Raw genomic sequence first — 20505 nt, 5'->3', positions numbered from 1 at the left:
ATATATTAGATGAAAAAGGATGATTACAAAAGTGACGTGTACAATATATGTCTATAATCATCTTCTTTCTCATGTCATAACCAATATCTGATTCTCAAAAAAAAAAAAAAAAAAAAAAAAAAATCTAACACATCCATCTTATCAGTATTGTAAGATGTTATTCTAGATTGTCGTTAGAACCTAGACTGTCTATATGCTTCATGGTGACAAAAATGGAGCTCCCTAATGTCAAAAATTTGCCTAACTTCAACTTCAACGGGATAACAAGAGATATGGGTTTTGAAGCAGAAACAGGTATATGGGTATCATAAACAAATGAAATCAAAATATATATATATATAAATATATATATATATATATATATATGTTTATTTATTTATTTATTTATTATATGACATATAGTTCAATCAATATAGAAGTGCATCATTTCACTTCCCTTCTCTCATTTTCTCTTTCCTTGCTCTTTTCCTTTCTCTTCCTTCCTATTAGGTTCAACCAAACATAGCATAATTATATAGGGATAGCATCATGGAAATGAGTTAGCATAATTATATTCGCTGTAAAATACTTTACAGAAAATATTTTCAGCATTTCACCATATTTGTTTCATTGTAAAATTTGATCAAACTTGAAAATATTTTTCATTGACCGTAAAATCCTTTTTAAAATGTTATAAAACACTTTGCTTAAAAAACTTGGTAAAACATTGTGCAAAAATATACAATAGTTCTCCTCCCCTCCCCCGCCGTCTAGTGGCTAGATCACCAATCTAATGGTCCAGGCTATCAGCCAAGTCACCAAAGCCGCTGGTCCGGTTGTCAAAGCCGGTGGTCTAACAACTGGAACCAACGGTCTGGTAGCCAGTGCCCAACGCTGGCAATTCGATTGCCAAACCACCAACTCTGGCCGCTATACTAGCGGCTTCAATGGCTATGTTACCAATTTTAGTGGTTTGTACTTAAAAATAAAAATAAAAATAAAAATAAAAAAACTTGCTACACTAATCACCTGAAAAGTATTTTACTAAAAATATTTTCAAATGTAAAATGTTTTCATTGAAAATATTTTATAACAAAACAAATAGAGCATAAAAATTAACTTTGAGCCAAAAAAAAGTTAACTAAAATGTAAGGAGTGTGAGTATTTTTAAGACGTTAAGTAAAAAGTCACCTACGTTTTTTTTTTTAACCAAGTTCTCCTAAGTTTTATTATTATTATCATTATCATTATTATTATTATTATTATTATTACAGGTCTCCTTTTTTTTTTTCTATCTTTTTGAAAGGAAAGTCTCCTAAGTTTACTTCTTTCTTTTTTTTAAAATGGAAGGTCTCCTAATTTTTTCTTTTCTTTTTTTCTATAAGAAACACACACAAAAACAAAAGGTCTCCTAAGTTAAAGTAATAAAAGTGATCATTTCTAATAGGTTTGATAAAGACACGCTGAAGATTATGTCATAGATTGACACCTGTAGTTGTAAATTTTTTTTTGGGTAAACTATATATTTGATCCCTATCATTTACACCATATTTCAATTTGGTCCATAACCTTTCAATTGTGTTAATTTGAACTCTAACTTTTCAATCTCGTATCAATTTAGTCCCTACTGTTATATCTTGTATGAAAATTGATGACATGGAAAATGACCAAAATAAAATTTTAGTTTATTCTCACATCAACGGAAGCTATTTTTTATTTTGGTCATTAGACATGTCATCAATTTTCATCCAAAAGATAACAACATGGATTAAATTGACACGGTATTAAAAAGGTAAGGACCAAATTAACACAATTGAAATGTTAAGGATCAAATTGAAATGTGATGTATAAGATAAGGACTAAAAATGAAGTTTACCCCTTTTTTTTTTTTTTTAATTAAGAGGTTTGATTATATATTTCAAATCCAACTAAATGACCAAGGTACCCCGATCAAGCAAAAGGCAAACTGCTGAATAACTACCATCTTTCGTCGCACTTGCTCTCTCTCTCTCTCTCTCTCCCCTCCTTGCTTCTGCTATAAAACCATCATACCATCTTCCTTTTTTTTTTACCAAAACATTCTGGGTATTTCTTTTTCAGTGTTTCATAGTGTAATACTCAATAGTGTTTTCTTAAACTTTTTCTTCAACATCTTGGTGGTACACTGGTACTTCTTGTACTTCTTCTTTTTTTGGCATAGAAATGGGTGTTAACTCTAACAGAGTGGAACACGTTTCATGTTTAGAAACCACTGTGACAATCTCATCAGCAGAAGCAGGAGTAATGCCTCCACCAATGCAAATTCACAAGGTTTGCTTGCCACCAAAGCTGACCACTTTGCAGAAACTCAAGCACAGGCTCACTGAGATCTTCTTCCCCGATGACCCACTTTATAGATGCAAGAATCAAACATGGTTCAAGAAGTTGATCATCTGTCTACAGTTTTTCTTTCCTATATTCCAATGGGGCTCTGAGTACAATGTTTCTCTTCTGAAGTCTGATGTCATCGCTGGTCTTACCATTGCTAGCCTGGCTATCCCACAGGTGAGACTAGTTACCATAATGCATTGAAGATTGAAAAGCTTTTGTGTGTGAGTTTGTTTTTGTTTGTGTTTGTCATTTCATGAAAAAAGATTGGTGGACAAAAAGCACTCAGGAAATTATTAGATAGTTCAAAAGCAGTGCTCCGGGCTCTCACATGAGGTGTCCCATGTGTGGGGCCCACCCTTCCCTGTGAGAGCCCGGAGCAGTATCTAATAAATTACCCAAAGTAATCTTGTGCTCTGCAGTCTGCACATACTCCATCTCTGTCGGGAATGATGGTCGTTTTTACTTTAGTCGAGGAGTGGACTGCATGAATTGGGTTCTTTTAAGTGGATTTGTTTTTATTGATATAATCAATATTGTATAAAATTATAACATGGCTTTGAACATGAACTTCTTCTTTAACCATCATCAAATATATTTTTAATGTCCTTCCATATATTACAAATTTTACTACTTATGTCTTACAAATTAACATCTCACCAATCACAAAAAATAATTTCAAACATATATTCATTATATTGTTTAAGTAACACTAATCACATTTTTACCACATCAGTTTGTAAAATTTGTAGTAATTATGACTATGAATTGGTTATTTTTGTTTATTTATTTTAATACTATGAAATATATTCATATTTTCTTGCAATTGTTTATTTATTTTGTTATTATTATTTATTAATTTTTTTAGATTAATTTTACTTTTAATATTGTTTTTTAATTTTGCCCCTTCTAGACTAAAATTCTAGCTCCGCCACTACTTGAGACCTCTCATTTTGTGTTGAAAACCCGACGTGTAAGACCCAAGTGGTTACAATCATAAGGAGTATGTTACTAGCACATTTTATTTGTACCATAATAGAAATATACTTCTATCAAAAAAACAATAATAGAAATATTCTTTGAAACTAATTAATTGCACTTTGATAATTCGGAACTTCTTCTGTAAGCAACCAAAAAGAATTTTTTTTTTTTTTTTTTAAAGCAAGAATTTCTTGTTGTTTTTCTGGTAATCTAAATTAGTTTGTAATGTTGCAGGGAATCAGCTATGCAAAGCTTGCCAATTTGCCACCAATAGTCGGACTATGTTAGTATCAATACCACTCCTTTTACTTCATATTTTAACTTATTGATTAATAAACAAGGAAATCAATTATTTTTTTTAAATGATAAGTTAATTCAAGTTTAACTGTGTTTCATGCAGACTCGAGCTTTGTGCCCCCATTGATATACTCAATCCTTGGAAGTTCTAGACATCTTGCTGTTGGCCCTGTCTCAATAGCATCTTTGGTCATGGGGTCCATGTTAAGTGAGGCAGTTTCTCCTACTGAAGATCAAATTCTCTATCTTAGATTGGCCTTCACTGCCACCTTCTTTGCTGGCTTATTTCAGGCTTCTCTAGGTCTTCTAAGGTATCAAATTGTGCCCATCCTAGACTGTCTTTGTTGTTTGATTACAAAGGAAAATTTTATCGTATAGTATATCTACCTAATCTTGACCGTTGACATAGAATTAAAAAATAGAAAAAAAATAAAAAAGTCGTGCGTAAATCTCCCACTTTTGTAGGGTTAGGAGAAGTGATTGATATGCGTCATACCCTTTTTATGAGAAATTTGATTTCCAAAATTATTAACATATGATAGTAGATAAACAGTTAAGATTAAGTAAACATGGCACATTAAAAAAAGAAAAGTTCTTATAAGTAACACATTCATTAACAACCTTAAAAGAATGTTTCACCTTCGTATATTTTTTTCTGTTGCAAAATAAAAGAATTTGTGCACGGATATTAATAAAGAGAACATAATCAATTTTCTCTATTCCTGACTTTATGAAATTGATTTTGTCTTGTGACTCACAGGCTAGGCTTTATAATTGATTTCCTCTCAAAGGCAACTCTAGTTGGGTTTATGGCTGGCGCAGCAGTTATCGTGTCATTGCAACAGCTTAAAGGATTGCTCGGGATTGCTCACTTCACCAGCAAAATGCAAATTATTCCTGTTGTTTCCTCTGTTATAAGCACCAGAGATGAGGTATGAGGCATCTCTAAAGAGAAAGCACCTTAATTAAAACTATTGTAGGACTAGCGGTAGGAAATTGAAGAATGTGAACTCATGAACTATTGGGTTTTTTTTCTTAACAAAGAAAAAGTGATGTCCTTTTTTTTATGTCAAAAAAAATAATAATAAAAGTAAGGTATTGACTATTGAGTAGGTACAATTTGATCTTCAAAAATAAAAAAAGAGTAGGTATCATTTGGGAATTAGTTCTGATTTTTTTTAAGCAAAGATATCTTTGTATTTTTTACACAAAAGTAGCTTTTAGAAATGTCTTTGTAAAGGCAACTAAACTATAGGAGAAAGTTATGCTTTCTTTAAATAAATCCAAATAACCCAACCTTAGTTAATTATTAGAAAGACACAGTGGCCGGTGCCTATGTTCTCCACGGAGAATGATTATGTCTTTTTTAAGACAAATTGTAGCTGTCCACGCTAAGTTACATGGTCATTTTCTTTTCTAAGGAGGAAGGGGAGATTCAATTATAGGGGGATAATTTTCAATGTTCAATTATTCAACCTAAATTTTAAATCATTGCAATCAACATCCCAAATCAATATTAGTTTGCGATGTACACCCTAATATTAGTAGGAGGATGATAGTGTACATTAATATGTCCAGATTAACATAATAGTGCTCATTAACTTAAAATTTCAAACTTAAGTAGCCCACTAATTTGTTAATTTTAACAATAATTTTGGATAATATGAAATACATTGCAAATTAATCTCAAATTAGGGCTTTGATTGGAATTTTGTAGTTTATGGTGGACATTGCAAATAAGTTCATAGTTTAGATTGGATTTATTTTAAATATATTCAACAATTCCCACCCCAAAAAAATATATATAAATATATATATTGTTTCTTTGTGACAAATTTTTACTGTCTACAATTTTTGTAGATATTATAAGGGTTATTTTTTTCAAAATTGAAAGAGATGGAACCCTATGATGTCAGACAAATTGCTAAAAAAAATGATGTAATATACTGGTATTACACAATTGCAATCATCAATAATATTTTCACTAATTTTGTTACAATTGATGTTTGCAGTGGTCTTGGCAAACCATTGTTATGGGTTTTGGTTTCCTCTTCTTTCTGTTGACTGCAAGGCATATTGTAAGTGTTTCTTTGTTGCTGAAAATCATATTTCACTTATTACTCAATCATCAAAATATTATGTTCTTTTGATTGTAACTTTGTTATCAAACAACACAGAGCAATAGGAATCCAAAGCTTTTTTGGGTCTCAGCAGCTGCCCCATTAACATCAGTTATCCTCTCAACCCTTATAGTTTTCCTCCTCAAGTCCAAGGTTCATGGAATTCCAATTGTAAGTGCTAGAATTCTCTTTGGTACTTTTACATAAAAAATTATTAACAGGTTTTATGATTTTTTTTCCTACTACTTACTACTATATTGTTCTCTCTTTTTTTATGTGGAACAGATTGGTCACTTACCAAAGGGCCTTAATCCCCCTTCACTAAACATGCTATACCTCAGTGGCCCTCATCTAGCTGTAGCTATCAAAACTGGCATTGTAACTGGAATCTTATCTCTCACTGTAAGTTGTCCAACACAAGCCTGTTATTTCTTCTGAGTAGATTATCCATCTGTGGTTTTTTGAAGTAGTACTTAATAGACAATGGCTTTCCTACCATGTTACCACTGACTTTCCTCATTATGGACACCATAGAACCACTTAACCATATGTACTTAGTGGACACTTTAGCCCAAGCTTCCCCACGCATCGCGTGGGTCTGCAACTAATTAATTATAATTAAGATTTATATGCTATATTAATGTTACCTCTTTCTAAATTTTGGCCTTTTTGTATGGTTATAGGAAGGAATTGCTGTGGGTAGGACATTTGCTGCTCTTAAAAATTACCAAGTGGATGGAAACAAAGAAATGATGGCAATTGGTGTTATGAACATAGCTGGTACATGCTCTTCATGCTATGTTACTACAGGTAATTATGATACCTTCTCATTTGGCCCTTTTTACAACTTATGCTGCAATGTAATAATCACGACAGTTTCTAACAACACAAATATTTGTAATTAATCTTTCAGGATCATTTTCTCGATCTGCTGTAAGCTACAACGCTGGAGCACAAACAGCAGTGTCAAATATAGTCATGGCTTCAGCTGTGCTTGTGACACTGCTGTTTCTCATGCCACTGTTTTATTACACTCCCAATGTCATCTTAGCAGCCATAATCATAACAGCAGTGATTGGCCTAATAGATTATCAGGCAGCGCTCAAATTGTGGAAAGTTGACAAACTTGATTTCATGGCTTGTTTCTGCTCCTTCTTCGGTGTTCTTTTCATTTCAGTGCCACTAGGTCTCGCGATTGCGGTAAGCTGAAGTCTTCTTTATTATTCGTTATTTTTCAAAGTATTAGAAACACAGAGAGCAAAAAAGAATGAAGGAAAGAAAAGACTAGAGCTTTTCTTGTTCTCTTTTATGCATAAATAATTTCATCACATGGTGGATATATTTAACACCTTAATTGCAATTTTCAGGTTGCAGTTTCAGTTTTCAAGATTCTCTTACATGTCACCAGGCCAAACACTCTAATCTTAGGAAATATCCGGGGCACTCAAATTTACCAAAACCTCAGCCGGTATAGAGAAGCTTCAAGGATCCCCTCATTTCTCATTCTTGCTGTTGAGTCTCCCATCTACTTTGCAAACTCAACTTACTTGCAAGAAAGGTCAGTTCCATTATGTTATCTAAATTACAGCATAGCATTAGGCAACTGTAATGATACTTTTAAGCATCTCCTAGACTTATAGATCTCTTACTGGGTAAAAATTCTTGGTGCAGGATATTAAGATGGGTTCGAGAGGAGGAAGAGTGGGTAAAAGAAAATAATGAGAGTGCACTGAAATGTGTAATTTTAGACATGACAGGTACTTTCAGTTATCCAACTTGAGCACAAACTTGAAGTTATGAAGTATCATTAAACTTGCAAGTTGCTAGTGTTCTGGTACATTTTGGCTTACAATTTTATTATTTTCTCAGCTGTGACAGCAATAGACACAAGTGGCATTGACACACTATATGAAATCAAAAAGATGTTGGAGAAAAGATCAATTAAGGTAAAAATAGTGATAATAGCAAGTTAAAAAATCTGTGATTGAGGAAAGCATATTGCTAAATTGTTCATTATCTGCTTGTTATGTAGCTTGTGTTGGCAAATCCTGTCGGAAGTGTGACGGAAAAGCTAGATCAATCAGAAATCACAGAGTCCTTTGGGCCACACGGTATCTATCTCTCTGTTGGAGAAGCTGTGGCTCACACTTCATCTTTGTGGAGAGCTCAACCATGATTTACAAAATGAGCTTCTGCAGAACAATGGAAAGACATGAAGAGATGACTTAACGCTTGAAGACCGTGGCAGTCTAGGAAGAGTTCTAAAGTCAGGACTCGAGAGGAATTTCTATTGTTTTTCCTTATAGAAGAGTTTTTAAGGCTATGAGATTTTTCTCCTTTTTGTTTTTTTTTTTTTCCATTTTTCAGTGGACAAGATGAAATTTATGCTCTTCTAAGAAGAGATTTTGAAGTTTAAATTAGTGCAGCTCACCAGGTTGAGGATCCTGGTAGTTAAATTTCATCCTAACCGCTGATTTTCATATATGTATTTTATTGTTTATTTTTAGAGAATGACATTTCTCATTAATGAAATTACAATCTTCCGGACAAAAAAAATTCTTATATATATTGATAATTTGATACTTGGGGTGGGGGATTTAACCATTGAATGTCTAGTGGGAGGTCCAAATGGTTGAGTTACAAAGCTCTTGACCCAACAAAAATTAATGTTACTACAATTTGGAAGATCAATCCTATTGGCATATCAAATTGTTATTGTATCCTGTAGTCCAAGATCTACTGGATTTCAATTAGCTCAACCAATAAAGTATTTTATTTTCGAATAAAGAATCTCAATTCAAATCTCGTCTACAAAAAAGAAATCCATTGATGTTTTGGCATGAAGGCAAGGAAGAATCCTCATATAATTGACATCATAGGTTTCAAATTCTCTCATACCTAAAAGATAAAAGTAAGTGACTAATGCAAGTTCAATGAACAAATTTATTATATTGGCATGCTTAAGGATAGGCTTGAATTACATGTAGTGGCAATGATCATGTTCATATTGGATGGAAATTTTTCTATGAAGAGTCTAAGATCCATCCTTTCACAAAATTTGCACTGTGGTTTTATCTTCTTCGATTGTTCCTTCACCAAGCTAAATATTCTGGTCCAATGGATGATACATTTTGCATATTCATGAGTCTTAACAATAGCCAGAAGAAATTACTCAAAATAGTGATATATAATAATATTGTGGTCTAATGGATGAGGCATTAGACCTGATTAAGTAATCAGCATATTTTTCATATATTATATGCAATATATAACCTCTAAAGATACATAATATGTACTCAAAATAGTAATATATTTGTCTATTAGCTAAAATGGACAGTACAATTACACAAAATTTATTAATTCAAATTTTACACAAGTTATTTCATTTTTCTCAAATTATATAGTAAATTTGAAAACAGTTATTAGTGAACAATATGATAAAAATCTAGTCTTAAAAAATTCAAACATATCATTTTATATGATACTCTTGTCCTTTATAAAAATAATAATAACCACGATAGCTAAAATTAAATTCAATAAATGGTTCAATCAAAATATATCCAAAAAATAGAGACGAAAAGGCACATGAATAGTAAATTATCTTTGTTCATATCTTTTTAACATGTAAACAAAATACAGTATAATTTATGTAATATACAACACCTTACGAAAGTGTTTGTAATATAATAAATCACTGTTCCTATCATTTCCTTCAAGATCAAGCTCTTAATTTTAATGATTCATATTTTTTTAGCAAACAGTTATTAGGCATGCTTTTTGCTTCTTGCAAAAGTAACAAGAAAGCGTGCTTAAGAGTTAAGACATGCTTCATTAAGCAAGCTTTGCTTTGGCCAAGGACTTAGAACTTTAAGGCTTTGAGCTTTGAGCTTTGAGCTTTAAAAACACCTAAATGTACTTTTAACAACACTGATTCAAGAAGTTTGCAATGCACAACCTCACCCTTCGTATCATTCTCAATAATCTAACTTTTTTTATTAGTAGAGTATCCCAGAGATAAAAACCCATAGATATTAATTTGAAGACGTCCTACCTTAAAATATGACTTGGAATTGACAATATTCACTGCTATGCATTAAAATGAAGAAATCATATAATATTTTACATATCATAATACCTGTCAAGTAGAATAAGACCAACAACGATGCATCAATAAACCTAAAACTTGGTCAGTTTTTCCTTGTTTTTCTTTTTTCTTTCTATTTCCTTCTTTAGCTCAGTCATCTTAAACATCTTATCCACACACTTCTGTTTCTTAGCTTGACAGTAGATTAAAAGGAGACAAGATAGATCCAAGCTGATACGATAAGAAACAAATGCATGGATGACAAACATGGCCACAACACAATTAGGTGAAGCCTTCTAATCTGCTTTGCTCATAAGCAACAAATATCAAAGTATGCACCATTGAAAAGTTTTTTTAGTTTGGGTTAAAGACATAATGAAAACAAGAGGGAAGCCATGTTGAAAATGCATCAACATAGATAAGAAGACGCAAGTTCAAGCAGATGATCCTTTAGACAGCTGAACAAAAGGAAAGGAATTATATATGCAACCAAAAAAATTCAAAATAAGGACTAAATTGAGTTCACTTAGGAAAGTAAAGTGGATTTCCAAGATGAGGTGATAGCAATATGGTGTTTACTTTTGCATGCATTCAGATCTTGAGTTTGCAAGTATGTACGCATTTGGTGGGTGTGTGTGTGCATGTGAGAGAGAGAGAGCACTAATGATAAGTTTATTAGATAAACCCTCTACTAAGCTTAAGCAAGAACCAAGAAACAAGCTACTCACTCAAGGTAAAACACCTAGGACAGGTAACTAGCCTCCTAGACCAAGCCCAATGTTGCCTAAGATGGATGTGTTCAAAACCAATAATTGGTCCAGCTTTAGATGTAATTTGTGAAGTAGGTGAGAAACATGCATCTTATAAGAAATAAAGATCCACCAATCTAGTGAACTAACCCTAGAAAAACATTTAGGCACAATTTTTTTTTTTTTTTTTTTTTTTTGATAAGTAGTTCAGGCACATTTATCAAAAACTTAACCAATTTCATAGCTGTGATCTGGAAACTCATCCAACTGATCATCTTAAAGAATAAGAACGAAATAACCTAAGCATATTACATTAAACCAGGAATGATATCAGACACACAATAATCATCACATTTTTCCAAAACTACCTAAAAATTATACATTAAACATTTCGTGATGCTATGCATACCTAGTCTCATATTTCTCATTCTTCCCATCATTTCAACGTCATCTCAAATTTCTTTGGTCATCTTCTGTCACAGCCATCAGCAAAAGAAAGAATCCAAAGGTAAAGGTTTTTTTTTTTTTTTTTTTTCTCAGCACAGATTAAATTTGGTACTTCATGAGCTTCATCCAGGAGATCCTCCAAAGTACTGAAGATACAGCCATTACTGAAAATTTGTGCTTGCCTGTCCAGTTTCCCGTATCAGTCAAACATCTGCATGTAAATAGTCTCAAATTAATTCTGCTGATCCTACAGCAAGGGGAAAAAGGACATTCATCCAATTCTTGTAGAAAAATGTAACTTAATCCAGTGAAGAATTCTATTTCAAGCCATGAGTTTTGCAAACACAAGAAAAATTATAAAATAAAATGTAAACCAACCAAACTGACAATGCAGTCAAAATGTAACTTCTATTGCAGTTTGCAAAAACATGATAATGAAAAATAATGATGCCTCAACAGCCAATCCAACAATCATCATTCGGAGGAAAAACAAAAACCAAAAAAAAAAAAAGGTTTCATGATTTGACATTAAAGACTAAAGAGCAACAGAAAACAAAGATTCACATTACAGAACCCAAATATGTCCATCCAAATTGAATCTTATCTAAGGTGTTAAGTTTTTCAAATAGAATCGACTTCCCAAGGTCTTAAGTTTTCAAAGGGAAGTAAAAAAAACTCACCTAGTGAAATGGGCTACGGTTTGTGCTCCTCTTCATTCTGGAGGTTTAGCTATTAGAAGTTTGAGAAGTTTTAATAAAGACTTGTTTGGAAAATGGTCATGGAGATTTGGGAATGAGCAACAAGCCTTGTGGAGGAGAGTGATAGGGGCAAAGTATGGCTGTGAAGGGGGAGGTTGGTGCTCTCTTCCCGTTACTGGCTCTCATGGAGTGAGTATGTGGAAGTCTATTAGCCGTGGTTGGCCATTTTTGTTCGTCACATCCAATTTGAGGTTGGGGCCAGTTTTACTGTTAGATTTTGGTAGGACATTTGGTGTGGGGGACACTTCTTTGTGTGTGTGCTATCCGAGACTTTTTCTTTAAGTTGAAATAAGGAGGCCTATGAGCTAATTTGATGAAGTTCCCAAATGGTGTTCTTTTCTGGGATCTAAATTTTAGAAGATAGAGTGAAGATTGGGAATTGGAATCCTTTTACAATTTAATGTCTAGAATTTATGGAGCTTCTTTGAGAGGAGTTGGGGACAATGATGTGTTGGAAACCTGCTATGGGAAGAGGTTTTGTTGTTCATTCTTATTACCAAGTTCTAACAAAAAGTTTCGATCAGTCTTTCCCTTGGAAGACTGTTTGGAAGCCTAAGGTCCCTTCTAAAGTTGCTTTTTCTATTTGGACTGCAGCTTTAGGGAATATTTTGACTATCAATAAAATCTTAGGAAACGAAAGATTTTGATTTTGGATTGGTATTGCATGTGTAAAAGAAATGGGGAATCAGTAGACCACCACCTTATCCATTGCCCTATTGCTTTTGATTTGTGGTCCATGGACAGTAGTGGAGCTAATGGCTTGTTGGCAAGGAAAGTTTGGGAGGCATCGAAATGCTACTATTTAGATGGCTATGCCCCATTGTTTGATGTGGTGCATTTGGCAGGAGAGGAATAACCAGCATTTTGAGGATTTAGAGAGATCAGTTTCAGATCTTAAACTCTTCTTCCTTAAGACTCTTCTAGATTGGGTTGCAGTGTTAGGCTTTCGTTCTTTTTCTTCGGTCCACAATTTCATGGACTTTTGTACTTAATGCACTTGATCTGTTTTCATCCTTGATGTATACTTCCTGTATGCTCAAGTGACACCCTACTTTTTAATATATTTTTATTACTTATCAAAAAAAAAGTTTTCAAATTAACAATGAAATCTATCTATAAAGCAACAAACCTGTTTTATTTCAATGCGAGTGGATTTGAAATAAATTAACCTGTTTATTTAAGTGTGTAAGGGACCATCTAGAATAATTAGGTACATAAACCACATGAGTGGATTCATTTTTTTTTCCCCCTTTCAAAAGTGAACCATCAGCATCCCCATTAAAACCCACAAAACAACTTCATTTTCAAGGAATCTTATTCATTCATGAGAACTAATTGAAAACTGCTACTTACAAGTTACAACTAATTTGGTTAAATGAAAGTCTGTCTCAAGTTAATTACAGGGGCTTACTCCCAAAATGGTTGATTAATCTGTTTAAGGAATATATATGAGTTTCCGATTTTATTTTTTTTAAAGTGTATTTGAGAATACAAAATATTAATTTTTAGAGGCTTCCAAGGTACAATGGGTTGATAGAAGTCCTATGCATAACACAGGGATGGACTAATGTCTAATGGGAGGTAAATAACCAAAGATTAACTTGCACACAACTCACTCATGGATTCAATCAGATAGAAAAGGTCAAAATTTCTTCATGTCATTAAGTAGATAAATAAACAAATATCAAACAGCAACTTCTTCTGTGCACATGAAGGGATTTAAAAGAATATCACACTATCAAACCATATTATACCATATCAAAATCAGTAATGAAAATGAAAAGCAAGTGAACCATTACATATTCAACAAGTGCTGGAAAGAAATATAACAATGCACCTCAACAATAAATAAAAAATAATAATTTGAAGGCTGCTTGAGATCATGAATACAAGCTATGCTCAACCCACAAGGGGTCAACAATTGAAAATCTCCATAAAAGAGAAGGTTGACCGAAAGGGTTAAGCATCAAGAGAACAGGGGGAGATGTGGAAGATGTTCCATTCCGTCTAACAAGCAATAGTGCCAGTGCTCCTGGATTATGGATTTTTTTTCCCTTTAATTGGTAATTACACACACACCTAGTGGGTCTTGAACAAACGACCTTACCCTTCACCTTGCTCTTATAAGGAGAGGAGGTGTCATTTGAGCTAAAGCTCACTGCAAATGTCTTGGATTATGTCATGATAAATAAAATCAATATAAAGCATTGCTTTCATCATTTTCCAACCCAAAAAAAAAAAAAAAAAAATTCAAAGTGCAAATGCAAACATTTAAGCATAACTGCTATCATAATACACACTGTAATGTGCAATCCCTAACAGAGTTATAAAACAGAATGAGGCATAACATTGCAAAATATGAAGTTGAATACCAGACCAGAGATTCCTCACCAAAAATTAGACAAGCAGCACTGTTTGAAAGGGAACTTTTTCTTTTGGGGGGATAACTACTGTTTGATAGTGAACTATGAAACAGGTACAGATTTAACATAAAATTCTTTCAGCAATATAACATACAGGGGTGAAGAAAATTTATCTTGATAAGAACATGAGGAAAAAAATTTCTTACTTGAACGGAATCGTGTAATGGGAATCTCTCGCAGTTCACGTCTAATGCACAGATATTCACCTAGCAAAGCCATCACTGCAACTCCAGTGCCATTCAGAACCCACCATGTTATTGAAGAAGGCCAACCTCCATATATGATGCATATAAAGAGATGGATGATGTACACTGTGGCAGAAAAGTCTAAGCACTTTTTGGCCCTCTCAATCAAATGAAGCATAATGCCAGCTCTGCATAAACAAGAAACATTTGCTCATTAACAAGAGAAGCCACTTTGATTGACCACCGCCCCCACCCCCCCCCCACCCCACAAAAAAAAAAAAAAAAAAAAGGTAATACATATCTAGAAACCATTATTAGGAATAGCCTCTAGACTTACCATTCATATGAACAGTTACATTTTACAATGGTTCCATTATCTAATTCAAGTTAAAATGATCTCAAGTAATAAACTGCATAAAAGACATGTTGTGGAAACACCAGCATAAATAGAGTTTAAAAGTATGGGGCATCTTCACAAAGCAGAAAAACAAGTCTAACAATCACATAAATACCACCTGTAAAAGCATGCAACAACAGTCAACAGATAGAAAGTGACCTAGACCATACATTCTCTATGTTGGCAATACAAATATAGTCTTCATTTATCCTCATGAATAACCCACTTTTATTAACAACAAGCAACTAGAAACCAGCTAATAGTATGCCCACCAAATTTTGGAGACATTATGAGATCAAAGTGAAAACCAGTACAGCTTCTACCACTGATACAAAAGAAGGGGGGGGGGGTTCAAATAGACTAAAATTGGCCAACATCTTTTGGCCAAGAACAGAAGTAGCCACCATCTTTTCTGAGAAGGGTAGCACAAGTCACATCAACCAAAAGGGAAAATCATTAGGATGTCTTGAACTACACATATAAAGACAAGGAAAAATTACCCATGCTCAAATGTTAGAGTGACTCCATTAAGGAGAGCCCTAGATTATTTTGGAGAAGATGGAAAGGAGATTAGCAGGGTGGAAGAGGTTGTATCTATCTAAGGGGGGTAAGGTAACTCTTATTAAAAGTACTCTTTCCTCCTTACCTACATACTTCCTTTCCCTTCTGCCTTTACCTGGGAAGGTGGCAAATCGTATCGAGAAGTTACAATGAGATTTTTTGTGGAGTGGTATTAATGGTGATTCTAAATTACATTTAGTCAGTTGGGCTCAGGTTTGTAAGCCGCTGCAGGTTGGAGGGTTGGGTATTAGACGATTGAGGAGTTTTAATTCTGCCTTGTTAGGAAAATGGTTATGGAGGTATGGCATGGAGACTAATGCTGTTTGGAGGTGGGTTATCGAGGTGAAATATGGGAATGATTGGGGTGGTTGGTGCACGAAAAAAGTGACCAGTGCTTATGGTGTTAGTTTGTGGAGACATATTAGGAGTGGTTGGATGAGTTTTTCTAAATTACTTCTGTATGATGTGGGGGATGGTACTAGAGTGAAGTTTTGGAAGCATGTGTGGTGTGAAGATCGTACTCTGCAAGAGGCTTTTCCGGAACTTTATTGTATCAGTAGAACAAAGGATTCTTCAGTAGCGAAGGTTATGTGTTGGTCAGGTGGGAGGATTCATTGGGATGCCAAATTTCGTTGTCCTCCACAAGATTGGGAACAAGAATCCTTTGATCTGTTTATGGATATGGTGTACTCTTTGACAGTACGGGGTTTGGGTCCAGATCAGGTGTGTTGGAAGCCAGCAAGAAGTAAAGGTTTTGAGGTTAAGAGGATTCTATCTTTCCTTCTACCCTCCTACCATCTTATCCTTCCCTTGGAAGATGATTTGGAAATCGAAGGTTCCTCTAAGGGTAGCTTTCTTTTCATGGTCTGCTTCCTTAGGTAAGATTTTAACAATAGATAACCTTCGCAAACGACATGTGCTCGTTCTTGATTGGTGCTATATGTGTAAGAATTGTGGGGAGTCAGTGGATCATCTTCTTCTTCATTGCCCCATTGCTTGTGAGTTGTGGTCATTGGTGTTTTGTTTGTTTGGAATTCATTGGGTTATGCCTCAGAAGGTTATTGAGTTGTTTGACTCTTGGCAGGGTAAGTTTGGACGACATAGAAACATAGAGTTGTGGAGAATTGTGCCTCATTGCTTGTTATGGTGTCTTTGGCGCGAAAGGAATGCTAGAAGTTTTGAGGGTTGTGAACGCTCTATGTTAGAGATTAAGTCTTTTTTTTTACACACTCTACTCGATTGGAGTGTGGTTTTTTGTCATTTTTCTTGTTCTTCCCTTCCTGCTTTACTTGATCGTTGTAATCTTGGTTATTGATTTATGCCCCCATAGTACATTCCCAATGTACTCGGGTTGGCTGTTTTTCTTTTTTTAATAAAATTTTCATTACTTAGCAAAAAAAATGGTTTAAGGATGTCCAATATTAAACAAGAGAAGCCCAAATTGGGAACAAGATTACAATGATCACATTGCCATCTTGTCTTAATAATACACAAAAGGAACGTTAATGGCCCAACTTAAAAAGTATGTAATCAATAGTTAAACAGTTGAACTCAAAAGAATGAAGCACAAACGTTAAAGGTCAAAATCAAAGGTTTGAGGGCAAGAAAAACTGATTGTTAAAATGAGATATGAAAAGGAGGAATGGTAAAAACAGCTGACCATGAAAACCCATAGTCACCATACTTGGCATCTCATATGTATCTTGTAAAAATTAAGAGGATATTGCCCAAAGACTTCACAAGTGCAATGTATAAAATTATATATTTGTCATTGGTATACGTGCAGTAGATGAATGCTTAACAATAGACTTTAAATGACAACCACAAACAACCCTATAACCAACCTTTTGCACACTAAAGTAATTGAAAGAAAACAACAAGCCTTAATCCCAAATTTCTGAGTCAGTTATGTATCCTCAACAAATTAATTAGGGTCAGCCACATGTATTCTTTCTTTGATTCTATCCTATTTGAAGTCTTTTTGTTTTGTTTTTTTTTTTTTTTTTTTGATAAGTTATTCTATCTAAAGTCATATTCTATGTTAAAGTAATTGAAAGACATGTTTCATGTTTCTAAAATAAATACACCTACGTGAGGATGTATAACTGGGAGGTTACTGGATACAAGACAAATCAGAAACCAAAAACAAAAAATAAATACTTGGGAAAATACGAGGACAGCTTGGTGCTTAATTAAGAGGAATAACCGAAGTGGAATCATATACTTCATCACAATTAATAAAGGTTTAGTAACAACATCATCGTATCTGTATCATACCATGAATTAAAACTCACACAAACTTGAGTTGGACAGTAAAAGGCAGGAGATAGACCACAGAACCCTACAAATGTTTCTAATTTCTCATAATTCAGAAATGTAGTGCTGAATACAAATATGAACTTAGATTCACATTTAGGCCACATACATCAAAACCAAACAATATAAGAAATGAAATTATAAATAAAAAGTGAAATGGAATTCTCACCCTGCAAGAGAACTCAACAAAAACGAAGCAATGACACACCAACCGGTCACGGTAGAGGTAGTGACAGCAGCATAATCAAAGAAATACACAAGGCTCATCCGAGACACTCGAGTCCCGACTAGAAATGTCAAGAATACTCCTAGAGAGAGATAGTATAAGCATTGAAGGCAAAGAATTTGGGCAACAATAAGCCAAGGATCCCATGCCGCTGTACCATAGAACATGACTACAATAACCTCTTCCCAGACACCCAAAACCACCCTCCAAATCTCCAAAGTCACAAAATTTTGCTCCTTTTAACCCAATTCCTTGAAACCCAATTCTCAAAAACTCAAAATAATCAAAGACATACACTTTAAACTCATAATTCTGAACTCCAAACTACTTTCCAAAGAAAACCCAGTTCTTCAATAACAAAATTCGACACCCAAATCAATCTAATTCCAATAAGGTTCTCAATCTTCCTCCTATACTCAAACCCATGTGTCTTATGGATTCGGATCTGAAACTAGCCTATATAAATCTGAAAACTTTTTCCCAGAAAAAAATATATAATACCAGTTGCTGAAGCATATCCTAGTTTTTCTTACAGATTGTAATGAAAATCAGATTTGAATTACAATCCAATTCCTTAAGACTAAACAAAGAAGAAGAAGTAAAAAGCTGACCGTTTGAGATGCGTTGAGTGAGAGAGAACAAAGAATAGAGCTTTTTGGAGTTTGGAGAGAGAGAGAGAAAGAGTTGTTTCTTTCTCGTTGATGAGTTTCGCTTGTTGTTGGAAAACCATGCGTTGAGCTACAAATTACAGAAGCCCCGTACGCAAACGCACGAGCCCAATAAAAAAAGAAAGGAAAAAATTAAAATAAATTAAAATTTCCTATAATATTTTGGAGGTCTCTTTTTATTATTTTAGATATAGTACAGTTTAAAATTTTAAATCACATTTAAATCTTATCTTATCTTTTAAATTTGATTTCAGATTAAAACTTATTTACTAATTGAGATTGTTTTCTTAGTCTCAAATCAAATCCTGAATCTTTTAGATTATACTATTTTAAATTCTGAAATTTTTAAATTTAACTTGGAGATTGATCTTAAAAAAAAAAAAAAAAATTAACCCCCCTAAAAAAATTAACAATTTAAAAAATGCTAGGGACACACACATTCCCACATCCAAATCCATACAATGCTTATATGTCAACTTTTGATTGGATTTCAACACTTTCACATAGTCCACTACATGTACTTGAAAATGATAAAATTCAATCAAAAGTTGACATACAAGCAAAGTGTGAGAATGAGTGTGTCCTTAATTCCAAACTAAACCAAATTAAAGTTCAATTTCAAACTAAACCAAATTATAGGTTTAATTTGTAACAGTTCCACTTTTAATATATATATAACAATACGAAACTTTAGAATCTAATTGAAAACTTTTGAAATACAAAATATTATATTTAAAATGTAATTTATCTTTTCCCTTTTTTATACCAACCTTTTGACATGCCAAAAGTGTCTTATGTAACTAGTATTTGAGATATTCCTTGGGTGTTTTGCCTTCTAGAGGAGATTTTTAGGTCCCCTTTCCACATGTAATCTCTCATTTTTTATTGAATATACTTACTCAATTAGCATAACAATATGAAACTTTAGAATCTAATTGAAAACTTTTGAAATACAAAATGTTAAATTTAAAATGTAATTTACCTTTTCACTTGTTTACACCAACCTTTTCACATGCCAAAGTTGTCTTATGTAACTAGTATTTGAGATATTCCTTGGGTGTTTTGCCTTCTAGAGGAGATTTTTAGGTCTCCTTTCCACATGTAATCTCTCATTTTTTATTGAATATACTTACTCAATTAGCATTTAGCCATATACATGTGTGTGAGAGAGAAAGGTCCATTTTTGTTCATATATTGAGAGGAATATTACATGCACCTATATATAGGAAAACACTTTTTTTTTATAAGCACATCTTTTCGAGAAAAAACAATCATGTTTTAAAGTTTTAATATAGATCATAGTATGTGAATATGTTCAGAAGATACTAAAAGAAATTATTTAAAAAAATAATGAAAAAAAATAGAACATGTCACTAACCACTTCGTGCACCCAAAAAGAGAAAATAAAAAATTTAAAAGCAATTTGCTATTTCGGTACTAATAGCTAGAAAAAAAAAATTAAGATCTTACAAAAAAAAAAGAAATATTATGTCTATACCATTTTCATTACACTTTCATAATAAATTTTAAATGGCAAATTGTCACTTACTGTTATTGGATATAATACTTCTCTTTAGAAAAAAATAGCATAATTTTGATTTGTAAAGATTTTTATAGGAAGTCTATTAAAATTTTTGCTTGCTATTCAAAAGGTTGTAATTCTCCTACATGTATAGTTACAACTTACAAATGGAAAAAATGTATTTTTAAAGTTAAAAATTAAAAACAAAGTGAATCCTATGAGTGATTTGGTGCATCTATCCTAATCAATGTTGTTAGGACTAAAGTCTAACACAATGAACCTGCCACATGATTGAAAATCTATACTCACGTTTGTTATACTAGATTAATCAGTCAATTTTTGTTATAATTTCCGAAAGCAACATGCCAACATCAAAGAATACATTCTAGTTATCTTCAAATTCAACCGCGTCTATGTCCTTAACA

At 33.3% G+C, this 20505-nt stretch overlaps 2 protein-coding genes across 2 annotated transcripts; one reads left to right on the top strand and one right to left on the bottom strand.

Moving 5' to 3' along the window:
- The first annotated feature begins 2034 nt into the window (after positions 1–2034).
- Positions 2035–8250, top strand: LOC115992082 (probable sulfate transporter 3.4). Its single transcript, XM_031116130.1, has 13 exons — positions 2035–2523; positions 3562–3610; positions 3728–3935; positions 4385–4556; positions 5637–5702; positions 5802–5915; positions 6030–6146; positions 6428–6554; positions 6658–6944; positions 7112–7302; positions 7416–7501; positions 7614–7690; positions 7777–8250. The coding sequence occupies exons 1-13, from the start codon at positions 2182–2184 to the stop codon at positions 7918–7920; spliced, it is 1980 nt and encodes a 659-aa protein (XP_030971990.1). The 5' UTR covers positions 2035–2181; the 3' UTR covers positions 7921–8250.
- Positions 8251–10872: 2622 nt separating this feature from the next.
- Positions 10873–18653, bottom strand: LOC115992556 (protein SYS1 homolog). Its single transcript, XM_031116766.1, has 3 exons — positions 17834–18653; positions 14352–14578; positions 10873–11235 (listed from the first exon to the last, which is right to left on the bottom strand). Exons 1-3 carry the CDS (start codon positions 18055–18057, stop codon positions 11228–11230), a joined length of 459 nt encoding a protein of 152 aa, XP_030972626.1. The 5' UTR covers positions 18058–18653; the 3' UTR covers positions 10873–11227.
- Between the last annotated feature and the right edge of the window lie 1852 nt (positions 18654–20505).

Source organism: Quercus lobata, chromosome 5 (genome assembly GCF_001633185.2).
Source record: "Quercus lobata isolate SW786 chromosome 5, ValleyOak3.0 Primary Assembly, whole genome shotgun sequence".
Taxonomy (NCBI): domain Eukaryota; kingdom Viridiplantae; phylum Streptophyta; class Magnoliopsida; order Fagales; family Fagaceae; genus Quercus; species Quercus lobata.
Note: the sequence above shows the minus strand (reverse complement) of the source record. Positions and strands in the feature narration are given on the sequence as shown.